This window comes from Schizophyllum commune (assembly GCF_000143185.2).
Source record: "Schizophyllum commune H4-8 unplaced genomic scaffold SCHCOscaffold_4, whole genome shotgun sequence".
Taxonomy (NCBI): domain Eukaryota; kingdom Fungi; phylum Basidiomycota; class Agaricomycetes; order Agaricales; family Schizophyllaceae; genus Schizophyllum; species Schizophyllum commune.
Window position 1 is genome coordinate 2,335,256 of NW_026089541.1, and position 20,411 is coordinate 2,355,666.

Below are 20,411 nucleotides of genomic sequence, written 5' to 3' on the forward strand. Positions count from 1 at the left end.
CGGACAATGCGCACGTGGTGCTGTTTGCCACACAGACGCGGTTGGCGCGGGCGAACTTGACGAGCTCGACGACGTCGACGACAGCGACGAAAGGGCATTCGCGGAGCGGCCACGACGCACACACTGCTATACACAGGCCTGACGTGAACCACCATGTTTAACGCGCCGCGCTCGACACAGCGATACACCAGCGGCGGCTTCGGCAGCTTCGTCGACGAGAACCCGCTCGCGTCGTCGGTCTACGATACCATCGACCCCTGGAGCAATGCCCCCAGCCCCGCCCCTCCCCCAGTGACGCACGCTAACTCGGTATTCAGCTCTGTTATAGGTACGAGTCGTCACTCAACCGGCAAGACGATAAGCTAACCATATGTCCGCAGCGGATGCGACAGTGCCGGCGATATACAACCGAGCCTTCAACGCGGTCGACCTGGACAACACGGGGGACGTGTCTGTCAACTCACTCTCGCGGGCTCTGGCGACATCATCGCTCCCAGCATCGACGATCGACCGCGTATGTTCCCCTGCCCTCAGGTGGCGCGAACGTGACTGAGCCCTGCGCAGATCGTCAACCTCGTCAGCTCCCGCCCGCGGGTATCCCGACTCGAGTTTTTCGTCGCTCTGGCACTCGTCGCTCTCGCGCAGTCGGGCAAAGGCGCGTTGTCACTCCTATTGATACAGAAGCACATCACTGATGGAATAGTAGACGTCAGCATCGAACAAGTGGCCGCACTCTCCTCTGAGAACTCGCTCCCCGAGCCTGCTTTGGACCTCGACTCCCTCGTGCCGTCGACGTCGACGTTCTACAAGCCTGCATCGCCACCTATCGCGTCACCTGCACCCGCTTACTCCTCCTTTGACCCGTGGGGCCCTAGCCCATTCACCACTGGCAGCGGATTCGACAACACCAAGCCCACCGCCGCAACGTCCGATGCTCCCGCTCTCACAAACGGCGCGTCGTCAAACTTCACTGGGACGGGTCTTCCACCGGAGTGGTGGCGCAAGCTCGAGAAAGTGCAAGTCAGTATCGTTGGGCAGCAGGGGTTCATCTTGAACCGCTACACCGTGTACCAGATAACTTCATCTGTATGTACCCTACTTGCGTGTCGGCTTGTGCCTGACGATATGCAGCGAGGCTCTCCAGTGACGCGTCGATACTCGGAGTTTGTATACCTCTGGGAGGTTTTGACGAGACGCTATCCTTTCAGGCTCTTCCCTGCGCTTCCTCCTAAGCGTATTGGGCGTAAGTGGCTGTAATTCCCCTGCCATCCCTGTATCTCATTCTTCTCACAGCCGATGAATATTTTATCGAGCAGCGGAGGTAAGCACTAAACAAACCAATGAACCACGGACCAACGAATCTCTAGACGAGGGCTTGCGCGCGTCTTGAATTTCATCGTGTAAGTTCAGGCCCCTGCCAATATCTCGCGTTCACTCACGAGGAGATCAGCAACCACCCTGTCATCAAGGACGACGCTCTTCTGGGTGTTTTCCTAACCGAACCTTCGTTCGAGGTATGGCGGAAACAAAACTCCGTCACCCTCGACGAAGAATCGGCCAGCAAGCGCGTCGACCGCGTCGAGGAGATGGCGATCCCAAGTGATCTGGAGGACAAACTCTCGTGAGCAGTCCCCCTCTCATTGCTGCAGCGCTTCTCCGCGAATGCTTCGTCCAGTGTGATCCCTCAGATAACCATACTAACCCCCTCTACAGCCACGTCCGAGCCCAGGTGCCCCTGCTCATTGAGCACTGGCAGCGCGCATGTATCCTCGCGGAGCGCATCGTCAAGAAGCGCGAGGCAGCTGCGGTACGGACCAGCAGTCTTCGTCGTGCGTTACACATCCCGGCTCACCTGCTCCCGTCCGCTTCTGCTCTCGGTCTTCCTTCTGCAAAACGCGCATTCAACTCTGTACCGAACTCACCGATAACCGCTACAAACCCTGTCCTGCCATCGTCCTCACATAACAATGGTCTCCTCGCCTCCCCATTGAGCGCGTCTTCCACCTTATTACCCTCCGATGCGTCCATGACCGGCTCGTATACCCCTGGCATGGCTGGCATGTCTGGTTCATATGCGCCTAACATGTCCGGCTCGACGACACTACCGCCATTGAATGCTTCCGTCCTCTCCATGGAACTCGGCGAGCAGAGCGACCTCTCGCGCCTTACAAACACACTTCGCGCGGTTGTCGAGGTTGGGGCGCCGTGCTGGCGGGGCGAGGAGTGCGAGCTGTCGAACGGGGTGCGGGCGGGGCTGAGCCAGGTTGCGGCGCACACGCAGCGGTATGCAGAAATGCAGGAGTTGAGGGTGAGTCTTCGGTTGATGTTAGTCCGAGAACGAGGAGACTGACGGGGGTTACAGACTCGCTCGTTGATGGATACGACGCTGGAGGGGCTGAAGGTGATGATTTCTTCGCTCATCACGAAAAACGCCGCAACTGACGCACAACATAGGCTCAACGCGACCTCTACATCGCCATGCGCGACCTCTTCGTCCGGCATGACCGCCTATCCGTCGATCAGGTCGAGCGGCTAAAGAAGCGCGTTGAGACGACGTCCCTGAAGATGGACGGCATCAAGTCGACGCGGAAGGAGGGCTGGGAGATCGAGGCGGACAAGCTGGCGAGCCAGATCGAGCGCGACCAGGCGACGATTGCGGCACAACTGAGCCGGAGGGTGTTCATTCGGGCGTGGTGAGATTTCAGTTTCGTTTGTTGATATCATACTCTCTGACGCTGACGATCCCTATAGCATGTGGCACGAACTCAAGGTCGTCCTTCACAACCGCGAGAATACGCTGCCGACGCTGCTCGTGCAGGCCTTTGCGCGAGAGGAGACTGAGTTTACGGAGAGCGTGCTGGCGAACTGGAACGCCTTGAGCGAGGCGGTGGAGAGTATGCCGTTGGAGTGAGGGATGCAGGGAGCTCGAGCGGTCGGGCCCATGCTGTGGGTACCAACCAAAGCATGATGATGACCGAAAGACACGGATACTCCCAAACCCCCTTCCATGCATGCAGCACGTATATATCTGGTAGTACCTTATTCCTCACGACTTTCATGACCCCTTTGCAAGTGTGTATGTCTCCTATGGACCTCTCCAATGCACAGATACCCTGTCGCGCATTTGCTGGATTTTATGACCATTGACCCATAATACATCGAGCAACTGAGTTGAGGAAATTCAGCAACAAAGGGCTTCGGCCTAGTCAAGTTCCCGAGCGACTGCCAGCAGGGCATTCCAAACGGCACAGTTCACGAAAGATTACATTGAGGAAGACGAAAGCACAAAGGTAATGTACTGGGTAGAAAGCAATGCGACAGATTGAGTATTCCAGTAGTGTCTTGAACCATGGTAGTATGTATCCACAAAGAAAAAGCCAGACGTGTCGCACAACGCGGCCAGTAGTAGACTAGCTAGGTCCGCGAGCTGTAACACGTCAGGGGGTAGCGCAACTCCAGTACCCATCGAGCGGGCGCGAGGCGCCCTTATGACCAACAAACAACAGCCAGACGGACCATTCGCGAATTATAGAGGGCAGCCCGCCAGGACAACAGTAATGCTACAAATTTAGGGTGCGCTGTAAGGTATGGTGAGATGGGGAGAGATCTTGGATAGGAAAGACTGGGGTGGACCGGATAAATTAACGAACGGGTGGGCACAGGTAAGCGACCCGCAAGTGCAGGGTGACAGCGACAGGCAGGAAGGAGACCAATAGCGAGCATTAGACCCGCGATTATTCGTGGATCCACTTGCTGGGGAGCGTAGGCTGTCCGGCCGGCGCAAACGACTGGCGCCGCGACGGTACGGGAGGCGGCAGCTGTATACGTCCCTCCGCGTCGTACCAGGAGCGCGGGAGCGTCAACGGGTCACGATCCGGGTGCGGCGTATTTGGCAGGGAGAGGCTCCGTGGCGGTGCGCGCCAGTCTTCCCGTATAGGAGAAGCCAGCGGCGGCGCGGTGTGCTGCATCATGCTGTACTCGCGCAGGTGCGAGTGCGACATGGACTTCATCGACGGGTGCGGGGCGTACCCGCGGGGGTCGGGCATCGCACGAGGGTCAGGGATGGGGACGGGAGGGAAAGCAGAGGGAGGGGGTCCAGCCATGTGTACGTCGCGCGTGCCAGCGGCGAAGTCGAACATGGATGAGCGGCGGATGGGCTTGATGTCCTCTTGTTGAGGCGGCAAGGGCGGCGGGACGGGTGGGTATGCTTGCGGATACCGCGGCTGGTCATCGAGCCGCATGGTATACATAGCCTTCCCGACCTCATCCTCGTCAATGCGCATCATGCCTTCGTCTGAATAGTAGTCCTCCGCATCACCCATCTCCTCGTCGCTCCCTTCGTGCGCCTCGGGCGAGGCACTGTGCCCAGCGAGCGCCTGCTCCTTCCCAACGTAGCGCCAGTCGAAGATGTAGTCCTTCTTCGAAAACTCCTCCTCCCACTTGCGTATGCGCTCGGGGTAGTCCTCCTCGGGGACGGCCTCGATCATGAGCTTGGCGATGAACTCGCAGCGCGCGGTGTTGTACTCGCGCAGGAAGCTCGACATGTGCACCGTCCTGCGCTGCCTGTCTGATGCGGACCCCGAGGTGGGTGGGGTTGGCTGACGCGGGGGCGGGGGCGGTGGCGCAGATGGAATTGGAGCACCGACCGGGGGTATTTGTTGCTGCTGCCTGAGGATCGAGGGAGGCGGAGGGATGGTCCTGCCCACTGGTTGGGGCTTCGCCTCGAAGGTGAGGAAGAGGCCGTCGCTGGCTGCCTTCGCCGCACGACTTTGCCTGCGTGCCTTTGCTGCCGCATCGGAGGTCTCCTTCGACGGGCGCGAAGGTCTGAACTCATACTCTGGGTGCTCCTGCTGGTGGATATCCTTCTCCTCGTCCGCCTTGCGGTACCAGTACTGACGCTCCTCGTCCGGCAACGCTCGCCACAATGCGCCTGTGATGCCAGCCCCCGTCAGTGATTGTCTCCGTCATGTGACGGCGGACGCACCCGCGATTTTGCTGAGCGAGCCGTGGTTGGACTCGATGTGCGAGGGGACCTTGCCCTTCTTCACAAAGTCCGAGCGGAAGAGCATGAAGGCGTTCGGCGGGCGCGGTACGTGCCCAGGCTGCATCGCCGGCGCCGTCTTCTTCAGCTTTTTGGGCTTTGGGGCCGCGGGCGGCTTGCCGTCGTCGCGGAAGTCCTCCGCGGTCGCGTTGCTGAACGAGAGCGTCATCTCCATCGTGGTGGGCGCAGACAAGGCGCCGTATGCGGTCGCCGCGAAAGACAAAAAGGCGAGGGACGCGTGCCGGACGCGTGGGTCAGAGCTGAGACAACTTCTGGCCCATCACAAGCCGATTTCCAATCCTCCGCGGCCGCCGATATGTCAGATCAGTGGCGCATCACAAGGGAATCGCCCGGATTGGGTATTGCCTTTGCGAACGGAATGGGCTTGCCTTTGTGGGAGACCCTACGAGGACCCGCGGGGGAATACGTATTGATCTGCGCTCTACATTCGACTATCGAAGTACAGCCATACGTCCTGCCCCTCCTTCTCGAACACCAGAACAAAGCAAGGCGGAGACAACACGACGGGGAAGTATCTCCAGTGAGAATACCGCAAGTGATCCGACCCTGAGTGGATGGCGCCCAACACCTGTAGGATGCAGGCCTTCTGACTTGGGGAAGCGCTCACCTGCGGGAGCCTGGGATGCCCCAGAATTTCCATAGGCCATCTAGCTTAGAAGCCCGCCGGTTGCGGTGGCCGTACAGCTCGTCGTGAGCACGGAAGATGGGCGGGGACGACGCAGCACATACCGCCGTCGAGTGACATGTGGTGAGTCACAAAGGGAACCGGCTCGCCGGACATGAAGGGCCCGAGGGTCCGCTGGGCCGGATATACTGAAGGAGTAACGTGAACAATGAAGGTGCTCACATTCGTACGTCCTCGCCGCTCAGAGGTTCCCTGGCAACGTTACGCTATAGCCTAGACCAAAGATGGTGCGTGAAGCCCGAATCCGCCCAAACAATGGCCTGCAGACATTTGATTGAAGGTACAGGGAATTTTGTTATGACTTGCCATCATGTTCTTCCTGAGTGTGGCTTTGGTCGTCGGAGAACGATCAAGACCGCTAGACAGCATGGCCAAGCTGACCTGCTTGAACCATTAGGAGTTTCTACTTGCGAAGTATGGAGGGTCGGATGTAGATGTTTCGCACTTCCTCGATGTCGAGGTCTCGGCTCTATGATTTCAGGATGACGAACCCTGAACCGCACCTGGGAGTACATGAGGCGCAGTCGTGCGACTTGACGGAGCACGAAGGAAGTGACCAAGAGACGTAGATCATTCCTGAGCGGCGACTCCGACTTTGCGCCTACGAAAATCCGTTGGACCACTCGCGATCGTGCAGGTCCTCGGAGTGGGTGGCGCCGTACTGGACGCGCGTATAGAGTATGTAGTCTTCAGCAACAGATCTTGCACAAAATTGATGCCCGTGAGACGATAAGTCGCGGGGAAGAATGAGGCAGTGGATCTTGAATTGCAGAAGTGACAGATGTGGTGAAAGAGACGAGAACCTCGGAAGGAAGACGTGGCGACGGCGGGGTAAACTAATTTTTTCCATCCAATCGGAGGATGAAGACGTGAAGATGACCGACGGGGGCGAGCTTCTGCAATACTGTGTTGGGGATGGTATGCGAAGGGTAGCGGAGCCGTCGGGTTCGCCACTATAGTAGGATCGAGTAATTCGCCAGAGGCGGCTTCGCCGCAGACCACGCGTGAGGGGTTGCATCGTCGGCGGATGTTGTACGTACGGCGTTGAGCAGGTGCGCGATGTCTCTTGGTGAGTCCCGAGGCACACATGTGAGCACGCGTGTGGTCATCGCGAAAAGTGCGTGTCGACGGCGGACTGGCGCGTGATATCTGAGTTGCACTTTGACGAGCCCTTCAACAAGTAGTGTCGGAGGCCAGCTGCGCGCAAGAGTCTCTAGTCTGCCAAGCATCTGGTGTTGACGAGAGCGCGAGCGAATTCTGAGCCCCAAAAGTCCATAAAGGCTTTAATTGCTGCATCGCCACCAATGACACGGGTCAACCTGAGTCCTTGCTAGCGCGGATGTCGGTTATGTTCCGCCCCAGAAAATGAGAGAAAATAGTGTTTTCTGGTGTCGATGAGCGTCGAAAGGCAGGAGTAAAGCAGCAGGAGATGCTCGAGGGTCCTTCTCCGAGTCCATTCAGGGTCCGGCCTGAATGGGAAGCAAAGGGAGTGATGTCATCATCGGTGATGCGGTGTTATGAAATTTCCCCATGCGGAAGTGTTCCTTACGATCGTGGGCGCAGCGAATGTGACCATCGCTGCTGCTTGTCAACTCCCCTCGTCGTCGCGCTGGGCGATCCAGAAACGCCGCCGCTCAACGCGGACCACAGCGTCCACCGCTACCCCCCACCGTCTCCCACAGCGATGGACAACGGTCAGGCGCTCCCGCTACACAACGTCCACGTCGTCAACTTCGACGAGCGCGTCAAGAGGGATGCAAGGCCGCCGTGGCCGCAGCGCATATGGACCGTCATTCACTGTGCGTGGGGGGCGCTGCCGTAACTGCTGCAAACTAATATTTGGGGCTCAGTTCTCCATAGCAAGTTGACGAAGACGAATACGGGGACGCCGTCTGACGGGCTCGGCGGGAAGGGGCCCGCCGGCAGTCGCGGGACGAGCGTCGAGGGGTCGCTGTACGGCAAGACTCCCGCCAGTCTCTACGCAGCCAGTGTCAACAACCCAGAGTACCGGCACTATGTCGAGCACCACGACGAAGAGTCCGACTGGAGCGTGGATGAGGTCGTCGTGTCCGGAGAGGAGGATAACCAGTCGGTTCCGCCGATCAGCGATCCGGTGTACTACCCCGACTACCCTCATGCCTCGGACTCTATGCGCATGCGCCTGCGCTGGGCTCCCCTGTTCTGGCAGGCGTACTATGCCGTGATCACCTTCTTCCACCCTACGTTCCCGGACAAGGACGCAGAGATCCGGTACCAGAAGGAGCAGTGGCACAACAACAAGATGGCTGCAGGGTCTGTTGTCTTGCTTCTCGTCTTCCTGCCATACTGACATCGGTGCAGCTATTTCTCACTTTACCTCGTCATCAACTGGGCATTGTACCTGTGGCTCAATCACAGCGTGACACTGTACGAGTACATCGCCTTTGTGAGTACGACTCCACGGATTCGCCATGCACGTCCACTGAACATGTGCAGTACGGCGTCTTTACTTTGTTCACGCTGCCCGTTCCGGTCATGGTGGCGATCAACCTCAATAACAAGGCGCCGTTCATCTTCCAGACTTGGTTCTGCATTGCGACGTGGTACTGCGCGCTCACGGAGGTCATTCAAGTAAATTACTTATTCTTCTGCATCGTGTAACATCTTCTCATTGGCCCACTAGATCAAAGAATGTGGCTTCTACACCCCGGAGAAAAACTGCCACGGCAAGGTATGCCTTTTCGTCTCCTTGACCAGAGCATAATCTGAAAGATTGTTGCAGGATTTCCTCGCTATGTGTACGTCACCTTTCCACAACCCCACTCACCCTTCTAGTGCCCCTTCTGCGCCGCTTCAACTCACTCACTTGGCGGTTAGATTACTATGCAACGGGCTTCCCTGTCATTGCGCTGTTCATCTGCGCGCGCAGGTCCTACATGGCGTTCTTCCAGGTACGTACATCCTCCATTCACTCTCCTCCGGCGTAGCTTCATGGTGCCGTTGCGCGCCATCTGGGGCTCGGTTGCGCACTGCTTGGGGTTACTCTTCTCCCCGTTCGGGGTACACCCTCTATCCACCCCTATGGACTATACCTCATTCACTTCCGTGATTCATGCTTCCTGCCCTTCCATGGTCCAAACCCCATTTACCCGTACCCCCGTCCTTCCGCTGTTCATCTCGCTTACGCTATCCTTTCACAGGTCGTGTTCTTCGTTCTGCTCAACACGATGATTATTCCGGATCAAACCATCTACGCGAGGAACGTCGTCGGATATGTATGCAATCGTCTCTCGCCGTCCGCCTGTACACTGAGCTCAAAATTCAGGCCCTTTTCTCTATCTTTGTCCAGTGGCTATCCTACCGCATGGAGAAGGTGCGCTCACCGTGGTGGTGTCAGTATGCCTCAGCTAACGACATTTTCTCTCAGGCCCGCCGACACCTTCATCAGCTCAACGCGCAGCTCAAGCAAGCGTACTTTCAGCTGGAGTCCTCGAAGCAAGCAGAGGCTCAGCTGAGCGAAAGCCGCTCGCTTTTTGCGGCCTACATCTTCCACGAAGTTCGGGTGCCGCTGAATACTGCCAGTGCGTAGCTGCTCTTCACGCCGGTTACAAAATAATAGCAGGGACGTATGTGACGCTGACCATATATCAGTGCTCTCCTTCGACAGCTTACAAGCGTCCGGGACACTGAAGAAGGAGACGGTCAAGACGCAAACGTTCGAGGTGCACGCGCTGGAAGTCAGCCTCAAGCAGATGCAGCAGGTGCTCAATGACGTGCTGGATTTGCAGAGTGCGTGTCATGCAATGATTGTTGGAGAACGCAACTGACATGAAATTCAGAAATGGACACTGGCCTTTTCGAGTTCAAGCCGCGTCCATTCCCGTTCCATCGCACGCTGTCGCATATTTTCTCCCACCTCAACGTGAGATACAAAACCTTTCTTTCATTGAATAACACCTGACCCCACCTTCAGGTCGCTGCCGCCGCCAAAGGCATCCCCCTCGCGGTCAAGTTCGACGCCAACATCGACGAGGTTCGCCTTCGCCCGAACTCGCCCACGCCCGACGAAGGCCTCTGGGTCATCGGCGACGAGATCCGGCTGCGGCAGATCATCACGAACCTGGGCAGCAACGCGATCAAGTTCACGGGCGAGGGCGGCGCGGTGACGATCGTGACGAAGCTGGTGCAGACGCCGGCGGACCGGCACATGAGGGAGGAGGAGGACGAGCGGTTGGCGATGGATGCGAGGGAGAGGGAGATTGTGGAAGGCCGGGTGAGGGAGAAGGAGGAGAGGGATAGGGAAGAGAGGGATAGGGAGAAGGAGGATGGGTGCTTGGATCCGGAGAGAGATTTGGAGAAGGAGAGGGATCCGGGGCACGTGACGGTGGAGATGGGGAAGATGGGGGAGGAGGAGAGGCGGACGGAGGATGCGACGTCGACGGATGGGAAGAGCTCGACGGGGTCGCCGCAGTCGGTGAGCATGCGGATGTTCAAGTTTAGGGTGGAGGTGCATGATCAGGGGCCGGGATGTGAGTATTTATCCTTCTCTGAACATGAAGGGACGGAGGATGCTGACCATTGCGTAGTGACGCCGGGCGAGTTCCGCAAACTGCGCAAGTTCCAGCCGTTTGTGCAGACCGCGATTGGCAAGAATAGCGGGAAGGGGAGTGGGCTTGGGTTGCCTATTGTGCGGCAGCTCATCGCTCTGAGTGGCGGTAAAATGGTTAGTAGGCACACTTGGGTTATCACGCATTCTACTAACATTTTCCTCCAGGGTGTCATCTCCCGCAAGGGTGAAGGCGCGATCTTCTGGTTCGAGCTCTCATTCCCGGTCGCGACGCAAGGCGAGGTCCGCGCGGCCAAGGCAATGATGAGCAGCATCCCACCACCGCCCAGCATCCAAACGCCCTCCAGCCCCGCCTCCCTTGGCACCCCGAACTCACCCTTCGCGAAGCCGCAAGCCCCTTTCGCCTTTACCTCCATGGCGTCCGACACCACCGTCTCCACCGCGTTCATGCAGCCGTTCCTTCCGACGCCGGGCTCCGAGGCGACGGAGAGCACGCTTGCGGGGTCTCCTGGGCCGTTGTCGGGGAAGCGGACGAGCGTGCTGGATATGGCAGGCGCGGCGTTGGCGGAAACGCCCGGAGAAGAGGGAGAGTTCAGGTTGGATTCGGGGGAGAAGGCACGGATGCCGATGCCGCAGCCACTCCAGAGGCCGGTGTCGAGGACGCCACCGCCTTCGCTGTCGCCAACTGTGCCGCGCTCGCCGGTAGATTCGGCGGCTGACCACAAGGGTCCACATCCTGCGCCTCTGTCGAACACAACGAATACGACCCCGTCGACTCTGCAAGTACCCAAGCCTCCCCGACATGCGCCTAGCATGACACCCTCAATACCTTCGGTCGCCAATGGGCCCATCCCAGCGGAAGAGCCCTTGGAAATTCTCGTCGTCGATGACGAGCCTCTGACCGGGAAGATCATGGCCAGATTGTTGCAATCCATGGGCGCCAAGGTCACCACGGCGACGGACGGGCAGCAGTGCTTGGACATCCTCCTGGGCCCGCCAGAACGACGGTTCGACCTTGTGTGCCTGGACAACTCGATGCCGGTGATGACGGGCTTGGAGGCGGTGGGGAAGTTGCGGGGGGCGGGGAGGTTGGACTTTGTCGTAGGTTGCACTGGCAACGCGCTCGTTACGGACCAGGGCGAGTACAAGGATGCGGGTGCTGATATGATTCTCACCAAGCCACTTACACGAGAGTGAGTCTTGTTTCTCATCGTCAAGTGTAGTGTATGGTGTGCTGACGATCTTCCCAGCCGCTTGATGGACCTTGTCAATATCGCGCGCTATCGGCGAAAACACAACATCACGGGTCGCTACTCCGCGCACGCCGCGTTATAGACCCGTCTTGCCCTCCTTGAACTGACTCGCATCTACTGCCCACATTTTGATTCGCATATTTCTTTTCGCATCTTTCTTTCTCACTTCCTCTGCATCATCCATCCTCGCTCAACAACAACACACAATCATAGCATACGCATTCATCATCCATCCGTCCTCATGAAACTTATCATGATGCATACATACACGTCCTTGGTCATGATCGCTCGCTTTTTCCGTCGCTGTGTTTTCGGTTTGCTCTACCTATGATAAGTACTATATTGTTCCCACTTTTATACGTTCGTTGTGCGCCTGTACCTCCCCTCGCCTCCTCTTCATCTCCCTATCAGCACCTTCTCTCCCCCATGCCTCTCCTACTCTCCCCATTGCCTCCAACCGCTACCTCTCCCTTCCTCCAGGCCACTTCGTCGTACATTCTTATTCATGCCGGGCTTTTGGCCCATCTCTTCGGATCGTTATATATCGGGGTTTGTACTTATAGTACGCTGTACGGCTAGATCGCTACTAAGTTATATGTAGTCGGCCGTAGATACTGGGTGTTGTGCTGCATAGATATCTCTGGGCTCCATGGTTATGCCCGACTCGACTCTTCTGCGATTTCGAACATGAAATATCATCACGATTTCTTATTGCGTCTCATGTCTTCCGGAGAGGGATTGCGGAGTTCTCTCTGACTCTCAGTATACAACCACTCTGAGGGACTCAAAGGCTTGACTTCCGAAATGGGAAGGCCTTGAGGCCAGAAACGGAAATTCAAACGACCGTGTGATCGCACGTGATCGCGTCACCCCTTGCCTCCTCCCCTCGCCACCGCGTCACCCCGCGCGCGCCTACCACTATGGGCCGCCGTTTACGAGCGCCGCGTATTGACCTCGCGTCCTTGCTAGCGGAAGACAATCCCCAGATCGACCTCAAACTCGAAGCCTTCGAGAAGACGAACCGCGATTTTGTCAAGGCCCTCGGCGAGCACAAGATGCGGTACATCACAGCTATGGCGGAGCGGAGAGAGCAGGTGGAGGCGGAGAAGAAGCGGCTGGCGGAGAGGATGCGGGCGGCGGAGGCGGAGACGAATCAGTGCAAGTTGAAGGAGATTGAGTTGTTGGCTGGTGCGTTTTGTGTTCAGGATTGAGATGGATTCACGGATGGAGGGCTGACGGGTGGATTGTGCAGAGCTGGAGCGCGAGCAGGAGGAGAAGCGGGAGGCGGAGGTGGCGATTGCGTCCGTGAAGCGGCAGGTGGAGTCCTTGAAAAAGAAGACCGTGGAGGATGAGACAGAGGTGGAGAACGTACGCGCGATGGCGGAGAACCTGCAACGAGGTACGTGTATCCTATTGCCCCGATGCTACATGATGTTGACTCGGTATAATCTAGAGAAGGAGAAGGAGCGCAACCTGCTGAATGCTCATGCCATGTCCGTTATGCCCTACCTCGAAGCCTGCGAACGGACCCTTGCGTGCGCTATCGAAGGCGTGAAGGGCGCAGCAGGCGCGGAACCCATTCTCATCCGATTCTGGGAGATACAACCCTCGGATCCTGGGCGAGAGTTTCGCTTCGTGCTGGACGTGTCCAGTACGCCGTTCAAAGGTGCGCCACCGTCCTCTTGCTACTCAAGTCCCCACTAACCGACTTGCGCCTCAGTCCCCACCTCCACCCCGCCATTACCCACCCTGCCTATACTCCTAGACCGGCTAAATAAGACGCAGGATATCTACGGCTTCATCATCTCGGTGCGCCAGGCCTTCGTTGACCTCGTCGCGACTCGGACATGATCTCTGGGTTGGTCCGTCCATGTGTCTACGTATCTCTCTTGCTTCGGGTTTACTATTGTACTGTGTAACACTATTTTGTACCGCAGATATGCGTCATGATGATACCTCGCGATTATCCTATCTTCATTCTCGAGTTTGCACCATGGAGCGCATGTCCGGGAAGTCGGCTTGAGGATAGACAATCTCTCTCCAGTCAGAATATTCGCAAGCAAGAAGGCCGTGCAAGATGTCAAAGATACATACGCAAGGGGGCTACAGTGTCATGGCCCAGCGTCCCCCATCTCCACATCCCCTACCTCATCAACCTCCATCGCATTCCCTTCCTCCTCTTCTTCCTCCTCCTCTCCATAACTCGCCAACACCTCCCTCGCCACCTGATCCGCCGCCACCAACTGCTGCTCCCTCACCTGCTTGAACTTAAACGGCTCCAGCGCGCACGAGAACGCGCTCGTCAGGCCCTCCAGCTCCAACAGCGGCGACGCCGCGTCCATCTCGCTCATCACCCGCTCCATCTCGTCCCGCAGGAGGGGGTGCTGGAGGATGCCGGGGTAGTAGCGGCCGCTGAGCACGGGGAGGGACACGACGGCCTCGAAGCCGGGGTGCGTGATGCGGCGCCAGCGGTAGGCGGCGGGCGGCGGGGGGAGGGGGAAGCGGTCGTTCCAGAGGGGGCCGGAGAGGACGTCGCCGGGGGCGGGTTTGGCGGTGGCGTTGGATGGGGGGTCTGCGTTGGGTGGGTTTGCTTGTGATGGGCCTGCTTGCGATGGGCCTGCTTGGGAGGTGGCCGCCTGGGGTGGCTGCTGCGATCCCGACTCCGGCACCTTCTCCTGCGCGCGCAGCGCAGGCTCCGGCTCCTCATACCCCTCATCCGCCAGCTCGTACAGCTCCCCCACCGCCCGGCACTCCTTCGTCCTCTTCCCCCCGCGCTCGTACTCCACCACGACCAGCGCCGAGAGCCGCATGAACACCGAGCGCGCGATCGCGCCCATCTGCTCCGGCGGCAGCGGCACGTTCCGCGCGCGCGCGATCTCCACGACGTGCGCGGACGGCGGCGCGGGCGCGTAAATATGCGGCGCGCCGTGCGGCGCGAGGGCCTGCCGGGGCACCTTGAGCCGCACGAGGTCGTCGACCCAGATCCGCTCGGGGCCCCACCAGAGGCCCTGGTAGCGCACCTGGGTGTGCGCCTTCCCGGGGCGCTCGTCGCCGAGGATGCGGGTGCGCACCTCGTCGAGCTCGTCCGCGGGCATGTCGGGCTCCACCCCCGCGGCGTCCTGCGACGGCGCGCGCGAGGTCTCGCGCTCGACGCGCTCGTTGTTCGCGGCGGCGGCATTCAGCGCGGCCTGCAGGCTCCCCGGCGCGGACGCGCCTCGCTCCTTCGACTTGTCGCGCGAGCCCGAGCCCGAACGGTGCGCGGGCGCGTGATAGCGGAACTCCCACTCGTCCGTGGGCGTCCAGAAGTACGAGTGCTCGCCCGCGATCTGCACGGCGAATATGTACGCGGACACGGCGTCGATGTAGTCCGGCGGCGGCGCGTCCGCGGCGTCGGGCGCGGGGGAGGGGTTGACGCTGTACAAGGTGTCCTCGTCGAACTTGAAGCGGTCGCGCGGCTGCGTGCGGGCCCAGTCCATGACGCCGTCGGCGCCGTGGGCGAGGTAGGGGAGCACGCCGTCCTCGTTGACGAAGAGGATGTGCGAGACGGCGAGGCAGCGGAGGCGGTAGCGCACGGACTGCTCGCTGATCCAGGGGACGGGGCCTGGCGGATCCTCCGCCGTGCGGGGTCTAGTACTCGTATGGAGGTTGCAGTCTTCGACGATGCACGGCCAGGTGGATATCGGGGGTCCCTCTCCGGCTATGGGCGTCCTCAGCGCGCCCCAGACGATCTCCCCGTCCCGGAACCAGCGCTTGAACCGCCGGTGCGCGCTAGCGTGCAGCACGCGCAGGTCGTGGTTCCTATCCTGGTTCATCGGCGTGCGGTCCACGCCCGAGCTCGGGCGCAGCGGCTTGAGCGGGCGTTGGACGCTGACGTGCAGCCGCGTCGCCGCCGCGGGCTTCTGGGGCATGTTGCGCAGGCGCGCGACCTTGGGCTTCCCCGCGTACATCCCGCCGCTCCCGCGCGCGGGCAGCACGTTCGCCTGGGTCATCGTCTGCGTGATGAGCCGCTGGGGCGTGCGCTGGCAGTACTTGCAGATGCAGTTCGCGGTGTTCATCGTCGGGTCGGACATGAGCCAGTGCGCATGGGGGATGAACTCGTTGATGGAGCGGTAGCGGCTGGTTGAGCCTGCTCTTCGATGAGCGGTCTGCACAAAAGAGAAAGGGCCTCTTCGCCCACCAAAGAGGTACATGTCGTGCCTCGGGCCGTGTTCTGGCCCTTTGTGGTGGTCATACATTCGATATCCAGCTGGCCAGTCTCTGAGCACATAGTTCTTGCCCTCTGTGAGGCATGTTAGGACATCGGCATCTTATAGACAATCATAAACATTACCAGGCAAGCCCAAGTAGCGAGCGACGGCCTGACCAGCAACGAACCGCCATCTGACACACACGCCCGCATCTATAGGCGTATACTGCATATAGTCCACATGCCCATCCTCGCCCACAACGCGCACGGTCTGCTCATGTGGAGGCCAACGGCTCGAGTCACCGTCGCTGCGGGGGAAGTCAAGATATTCTGGATTGTCGGGCAAGTCGAACTTGTTGGACACGTTTCTGACCATGCCTTTCACAAAGACAGAAAAAGTGAGTTGGGCGCTTATTGAGAGAGGGTGCAGTGATGGCGGGAAATGGGACTCGGATGACGGGCCGTGGGTCCGCAATGCTCCCGTCAACAAACAAGGCCAAAGTTGACACAATTTTATTCGGCGACCGCCGACGTTTCTTTCTTCCGTCTCTCATGTCGCACACCCATCCTACCGTCATCAGCCATCCTTCGTGTACGCAGTAGATATCAATGCTCACCCTCTTCGCTTTGCAAGTCTTGTTCTGTCTTTGTGCGTTCGCTCCTTACGCCAGATTCATCTACGCAGCGCATGGACACCTACCTGCACTGACGTTAAATACGCTGGCAATATCGACAGCAGCAGGCAGACCGTTCTCCTCCGTTGCACGACGGGAGATACTGTTTGAAAGGCGGCGACAGCTATCCTTCTCTTACCTTCAGCTCTAGCTATACGCTTGTAGCACCTTCGTCTCGTAAGAACATCAGCCGTGTCAATGCATCGTCAACCCTTCGTCCATAATATTCCGCCCATCGACATCAACCCTTCTACTGTACACATTACCATGCCTTCGCGAACGAAGGCATCTGCCACCCTTACTCCTTCATCGACCCGCCTCGCACCATCAGTACGTGCCCCCGTCCGCTGCTCCTCTTCCTCCTCCTCCCCCTTCGCTTTCACCGTCGCTACCCCCCTCTCCCTTCCACCTCCGCCATCTCCGCTTTACGCTCATAGCCGCCGCTGCCCCCCCTTTATGCCGCCCCCCTCCCCTCCTTCCGCCGCCTCATCCCGCCCGCCTTCACCAAATCGCCCACGCTGCACTTGAACCCCTCCGCCACCGGCATCCGGCATGTACCCAATAACTCCTCACACGAAGGCTCTCCGGATATAGTGGGGGTCTCCGACGTGTCCCGCGGCGAGGAGACATGCAGCTCCGGCGAGATGGTAACATGTCCCACTCCGAACTCGGCGAAGCACTGCTGGAGGTAGTGCTCCGTCTCCTGCCACTCGATCATGGAGATCTCGGGGGAGACGCAGACGTGGACGGAGGCGAGGATGACGCTGGGCAGCGTTAGCTTTTGGGGCGACGGTGGAGGGGAAAAGAAGGGTTGGTAAAGGAGACAGGGAAGGGGGTAGGAGTAGAAGAAAGCACGTACGACTGGGAAAGATGCCAAACGTGCAGGTCGTGGATCGAGAGGACGTTGGGGATCTAGTGCATTCGCTCGTCAACATCGTCTTCACAAAGCAGAGAAAAGCGTTCCTCTGCACAAAGCTGAGAAAAGCGACCCTACCGTCGAAAGATCATCCTTAACCTTCTCCAGGTCAAGGTCCACAGGAGCCGCCTCGAGCAGGATGCGCCCCGATTTCGCGGCTGAGAGGTGACCAGTCAGCGGCGTATGCAACACTACCATTTAGATGACTTACTAAGAGGAATCGCACTACTAAAGATGATGAGGCTAATGATCAGCGACGCCGCAGGGTCCGCGTAGAACCGCTCCGGCGAGTGGACCTTCCAGATGACAAGCGAGGCGATGATGACGCCGATGTCTGGTGTAGCGCGTGTTAGCATCTTCCTGCACCAATCCGAGTCGCGCGATGTAGAACGGAAATGCCAGCTCGGAGCATTGTTGTGTGCTGATGCACAAGCGAGGAAACTATCCCCCCATCCTCCTTCACCCCCCAGCCTCTCCTTCATGCACCCCCCTCCTTCATCCTCCCCCTCCCCCCCTCCTTCATCCACCCCCTTTCATCCACCCCACACGCACATAGTCACATAGAACAAGCAAGAACGGCCAAACTCACTATTGATCGCATCGCCAAACAGGTGCACGACGACGCCGGCGAGGCCGAGGTTCCCGTGCGAGTGGCCGTGGCCGTGTCCCGCTGAGGGCCCGAGAGGTTGCGTGTGATTGTGGCCCTCGTGCTACGAAGAGTGATCCGTCAGCCGGTGATTGGGACCAGGGCAATGATTGGGTGGATGGAGTCATGGAGGAAAGGAGGAAGGTACGAGGACGACGGAAGGTACGAGGAGGTAGGAAGGTACGAGGAGGAAGGAAGGTACGAGGACGACGGAAGGTACGAGGAGGCAGGACGGGAGGAAGGAGGAAGGACGGAAGGAAGGAAAAAAGCAGTGATCCGTCAGCCACTAATTGAATGAATGAGGGGAGATGTGGATGATTGGGTGGAAGGACGAATTGTGGACGAGGCCCCCAAGAAAGGGAGTGATGGACAAGGCCCCCCGGAGGGGATTTATCCAGGAGCAACAAGGACTCAAAGGATTGTTTTGAGGACAAGGACCCCCGACGTACAATATGCGGGGGCGTCGCGGGAGCCGCCTGTGGTCCCTGCGCCTGAAGCTCTTGAACATTGCCGTGCGAATGGCCCTCTGTGCCGTGCGAGTGGCTTCCTGCACCGTGTGAGTGCCCTCCGTGATCTGTAATAATGGTAAGCAGTCAGCGGAGGATTATTGGATGAATGGATTGAGCGGGGGAAAACACGCTTAAGAACAAGAATTCTTGTCAGGATGCGTCCTTGACATCGCGTGCGGAAGAAGATTCGGTACCATGGCTTGTCGCCAAAGATCCCGTACCACTCCAACGAAGAATAAGGTGTATCACGGATAGACAAGGACGAATAAGGCGGATCGCGAAGAACAATTGGGGACGTCTAAAGAAAAACAATTGAGGGACGCATCACGAAAGAAAGGACCTACCATGAACGACAAGGACACTGATTATGTTGAGCGCCAGGCCGATGCAGCCGATGGTGAGGACCATGATGGGGTCCTGGACCTCCGTTACATTGATGAATCGCTCGAGGGACTGGAGGAAAATCGAGAGCGCGAGCGCGAGGAGGAAGACACCGTTGAAGAAGGCGCCTGGGAATGCGTAAGTACGGATGCATATCAATGGGGGTCAATGTGTGTGAATGGGCGGAGGTCAGTCCGGGGATATCCAGTCCGCCTCGGGGATGTTCAGTCCCCCTCGCGGATATCAAGTCTGCCTCACGGATATCAAGGTCGGCGCGTGGACTCACCGACGAGTTCTGCGCGGTGATAGGCGAAGGTGAAGGCGAGGCTCTGGGCACGCGGTCAGAATGAGGAGAGGTGGGGAGAGAGGAGGCGAGGAGGCGTACTGCGGACTGATTATTGTCCTGTAGCTGGGAGGAATGAGTGGCAGCTCGCAGATATTGTGCATTTAGGGGGAGCTCACGTATGCAGCTAGGAACGCGATGGCACTGAGCGCTAATTAGCGTCCGGGGAAGGTGAGTAGACAGGCACCACGTACTAGGCGACGATGTCCTGTACGAGGACGCCCGTCTGTAAGCGAGGCAGGATAAAGGCATCGCGCACGTACGTTGAGGTAGTGAAACTGCAGACCTAGACTGAGCAATGTATCTCATTGACGCGTCAACTGGACACGCACCGCGTCCGCAATCAGCGCCAGGGATTTCGTTCTAAACCCAACTGGGAAGTATGCAGAGCCTGATCAGGCCCCGTTCAATTGTTGGCGCCCTTGGAAGGAACGCACCAGCGATTTCGGCAATAAAGAAAAGCAGGCTGATGCAGAGGACGACGCCGAGGCGCGTCGTGTTCTTCATCGTGGTGAGAGCAGGAGGCAAGCCAGTGGTGTGCGACTAGCGCCGGTCGCGAGAAGAGCCGCGCTGGCGGGCGGGGCGCATATTACTCGTGCGTTATCTAATCGCACGACTTCGGTCCTCGGACTCGGAGCGCGGGGCTCGGATCATCGGACGGCATCACGGGACGCGTTACTGCCGAATTCGGAAATTCCTTTGTTGTTCCCCGCGTCCATCATCTCCAGCGAATTACCAGCCTCCATTCCGAAGGTTGGCGCCCTGGAAAATGCTGAATGGCAGGGATGCGTACTACAAACGTACTTCGAATTAATCACCCCAAATGCGCGCACCCTTTTTCGCGCCAAGCTGCACGTCAGCTTCGCGTACGCGTTTGCGTGTTGGCCAGCGTCGATGATGAGTGCATGCTTGGTGCGTGGCCCCTAATTTATTGACGGGAGGACGTAGAAGCATGGCGAGATGGATGTCGTGCTTCAAGTTCATATACAGCTGCCGGCATTCTTATACAGCTCGCAAGCCACCGGGGGCGCTCCCCCGCCGCGTGAGCGCGGTCCTTGAGCGGAAAACGTGCATCTACCGCCCATTCAGCGCAAACGACCTAGATTTCCCTTCTCGAATAATCAGGATATCCCACCACATACAGGCGACATACACGTGTAAGTGCGTGATAATAGTCTTCGGCACCCCCAGCCCGCAAATGCACGCCAGG

General features: G+C 58.6%; 9 protein-coding genes across 9 annotated transcripts; 3 read left to right on the plus strand and 6 right to left on the minus strand.

Moving 5' to 3' along the window:
• The first annotated feature begins 23 nt into the window (after nt 1-23).
• SCHCODRAFT_02619416 (uncharacterized protein) lies at nt 24-3,180 on the plus strand. The gene is made up of 12 exons (XM_050344933.1): nt 24-328; nt 381-514; nt 565-655; nt 707-1,086; nt 1,132-1,243; nt 1,294-1,321; nt 1,368-1,400; nt 1,451-1,621; nt 1,714-2,308; nt 2,363-2,401; nt 2,455-2,693; nt 2,752-3,180. The coding sequence occupies exons 1-12, from the start codon at nt 154-156 to the stop codon at nt 2,909-2,911; spliced, it is 2,157 nt and encodes a 718-aa protein (XP_050201213.1). The 5' UTR covers nt 24-153; the 3' UTR covers nt 2,912-3,180.
• Nucleotides 3,181-3,245: 65 nt separating this feature from the next.
• On the minus strand, nt 3,246-3,959 carry SCHCODRAFT_02619419 (uncharacterized protein). The gene has a single exon (XM_050344934.1). It carries the CDS (start codon nt 3,464-3,466, stop codon nt 3,263-3,265), a length of 204 nt encoding a protein of 67 aa, XP_050201214.1. The 5' UTR covers nt 3,467-3,959; the 3' UTR covers nt 3,246-3,262.
• Nucleotides 3,487-3,723, minus strand: SCHCODRAFT_02495434 (uncharacterized protein; the record flags this gene model as incomplete). The annotated part of the gene is made up of 1 exon (XM_050343019.1): nt 3,487-3,723. One exon carries the CDS (start codon nt 3,721-3,723, stop codon nt 3,487-3,489), a length of 237 nt encoding a protein of 78 aa, XP_050201215.1.
• Nucleotides 3,735-3,971, minus strand: SCHCODRAFT_02497128 (uncharacterized protein; the record flags this gene model as incomplete). The annotated part of the gene is made up of 1 exon (XM_050343055.1): nt 3,735-3,971. One exon carries the CDS (start codon nt 3,969-3,971, stop codon nt 3,735-3,737), a length of 237 nt encoding a protein of 78 aa, XP_050201216.1.
• An 849-nt stretch (nt 3,972-4,820) lies between these two features.
• On the minus strand, nt 4,821-5,108 carry SCHCODRAFT_02479805 (HMG-box; the record flags this gene model as incomplete). Its single annotated transcript, XM_050342776.1, has 2 exons — nt 4,821-4,930; nt 4,985-5,108. Coding segments are annotated over 2 exons (234 nt in total), but the record flags the coding sequence as incomplete, so codon positions are not given.
• Nucleotides 5,109-7,431: 2,323 nt separating this feature from the next.
• On the plus strand, nt 7,432-11,751 carry SCHCODRAFT_02727986 (histidine kinase; the record flags this gene model as incomplete). The annotated part of the gene is made up of 16 exons (XM_003032805.2): nt 7,432-7,546; nt 7,598-8,039; nt 8,088-8,172; nt 8,223-8,357; nt 8,410-8,457; nt 8,509-8,524; nt 8,604-8,677; nt 8,927-9,001; nt 9,076-9,099; nt 9,154-9,307; nt 9,378-9,515; nt 9,566-9,648; nt 9,700-10,255; nt 10,313-10,449; nt 10,501-11,486; nt 11,544-11,751. The coding sequence occupies 16 exons, from the start codon at nt 7,432-7,434 to the stop codon at nt 11,626-11,628; spliced, it is 3,153 nt and encodes a 1,050-aa protein (XP_003032851.1). The 3' UTR covers nt 11,629-11,751.
• A 667-nt stretch (nt 11,752-12,418) lies between these two features.
• SCHCODRAFT_01284856 (uncharacterized protein) lies at nt 12,419-13,527 on the plus strand. The gene is made up of 4 exons (XM_003032806.2): nt 12,419-12,734; nt 12,799-12,945; nt 13,000-13,212; nt 13,267-13,527. The coding sequence occupies exons 1-4, from the start codon at nt 12,467-12,469 to the stop codon at nt 13,395-13,397; spliced, it is 759 nt and encodes a 252-aa protein (XP_003032852.1). The 5' UTR covers nt 12,419-12,466; the 3' UTR covers nt 13,398-13,527.
• On the minus strand, nt 13,268-16,175 carry SCHCODRAFT_02573048 (uncharacterized protein). The gene is made up of 2 exons (XM_050343858.1): nt 15,877-16,175; nt 13,268-15,825 (listed from the first exon to the last, which is right to left on the minus strand). Exons 1-2 carry the CDS (start codon nt 16,106-16,108, stop codon nt 13,658-13,660), a joined length of 2,400 nt encoding a protein of 799 aa, XP_050201218.1. The 5' UTR covers nt 16,109-16,175; the 3' UTR covers nt 13,268-13,657.
• Nucleotides 16,176-16,490: 315 nt separating this feature from the next.
• On the minus strand, nt 16,491-20,204 carry SCHCODRAFT_02619436 (cation efflux protein). Its single transcript, XM_050344935.1, has 14 exons — nt 19,639-20,204; nt 19,534-19,574; nt 19,465-19,479; nt 19,396-19,409; nt 19,321-19,345; nt 19,244-19,267; nt 19,145-19,187; nt 18,822-18,986; nt 18,418-18,542; nt 17,912-18,032; nt 17,534-17,656; nt 17,401-17,480; nt 17,266-17,318; nt 16,491-17,170 (listed from the first exon to the last, which is right to left on the minus strand). Exons 1-14 carry the CDS (start codon nt 19,706-19,708, stop codon nt 16,861-16,863), a joined length of 1,209 nt encoding a protein of 402 aa, XP_050201219.1. The 5' UTR covers nt 19,709-20,204; the 3' UTR covers nt 16,491-16,860.
• Between the last annotated feature and the right edge of the window lie 207 nt (nt 20,205-20,411).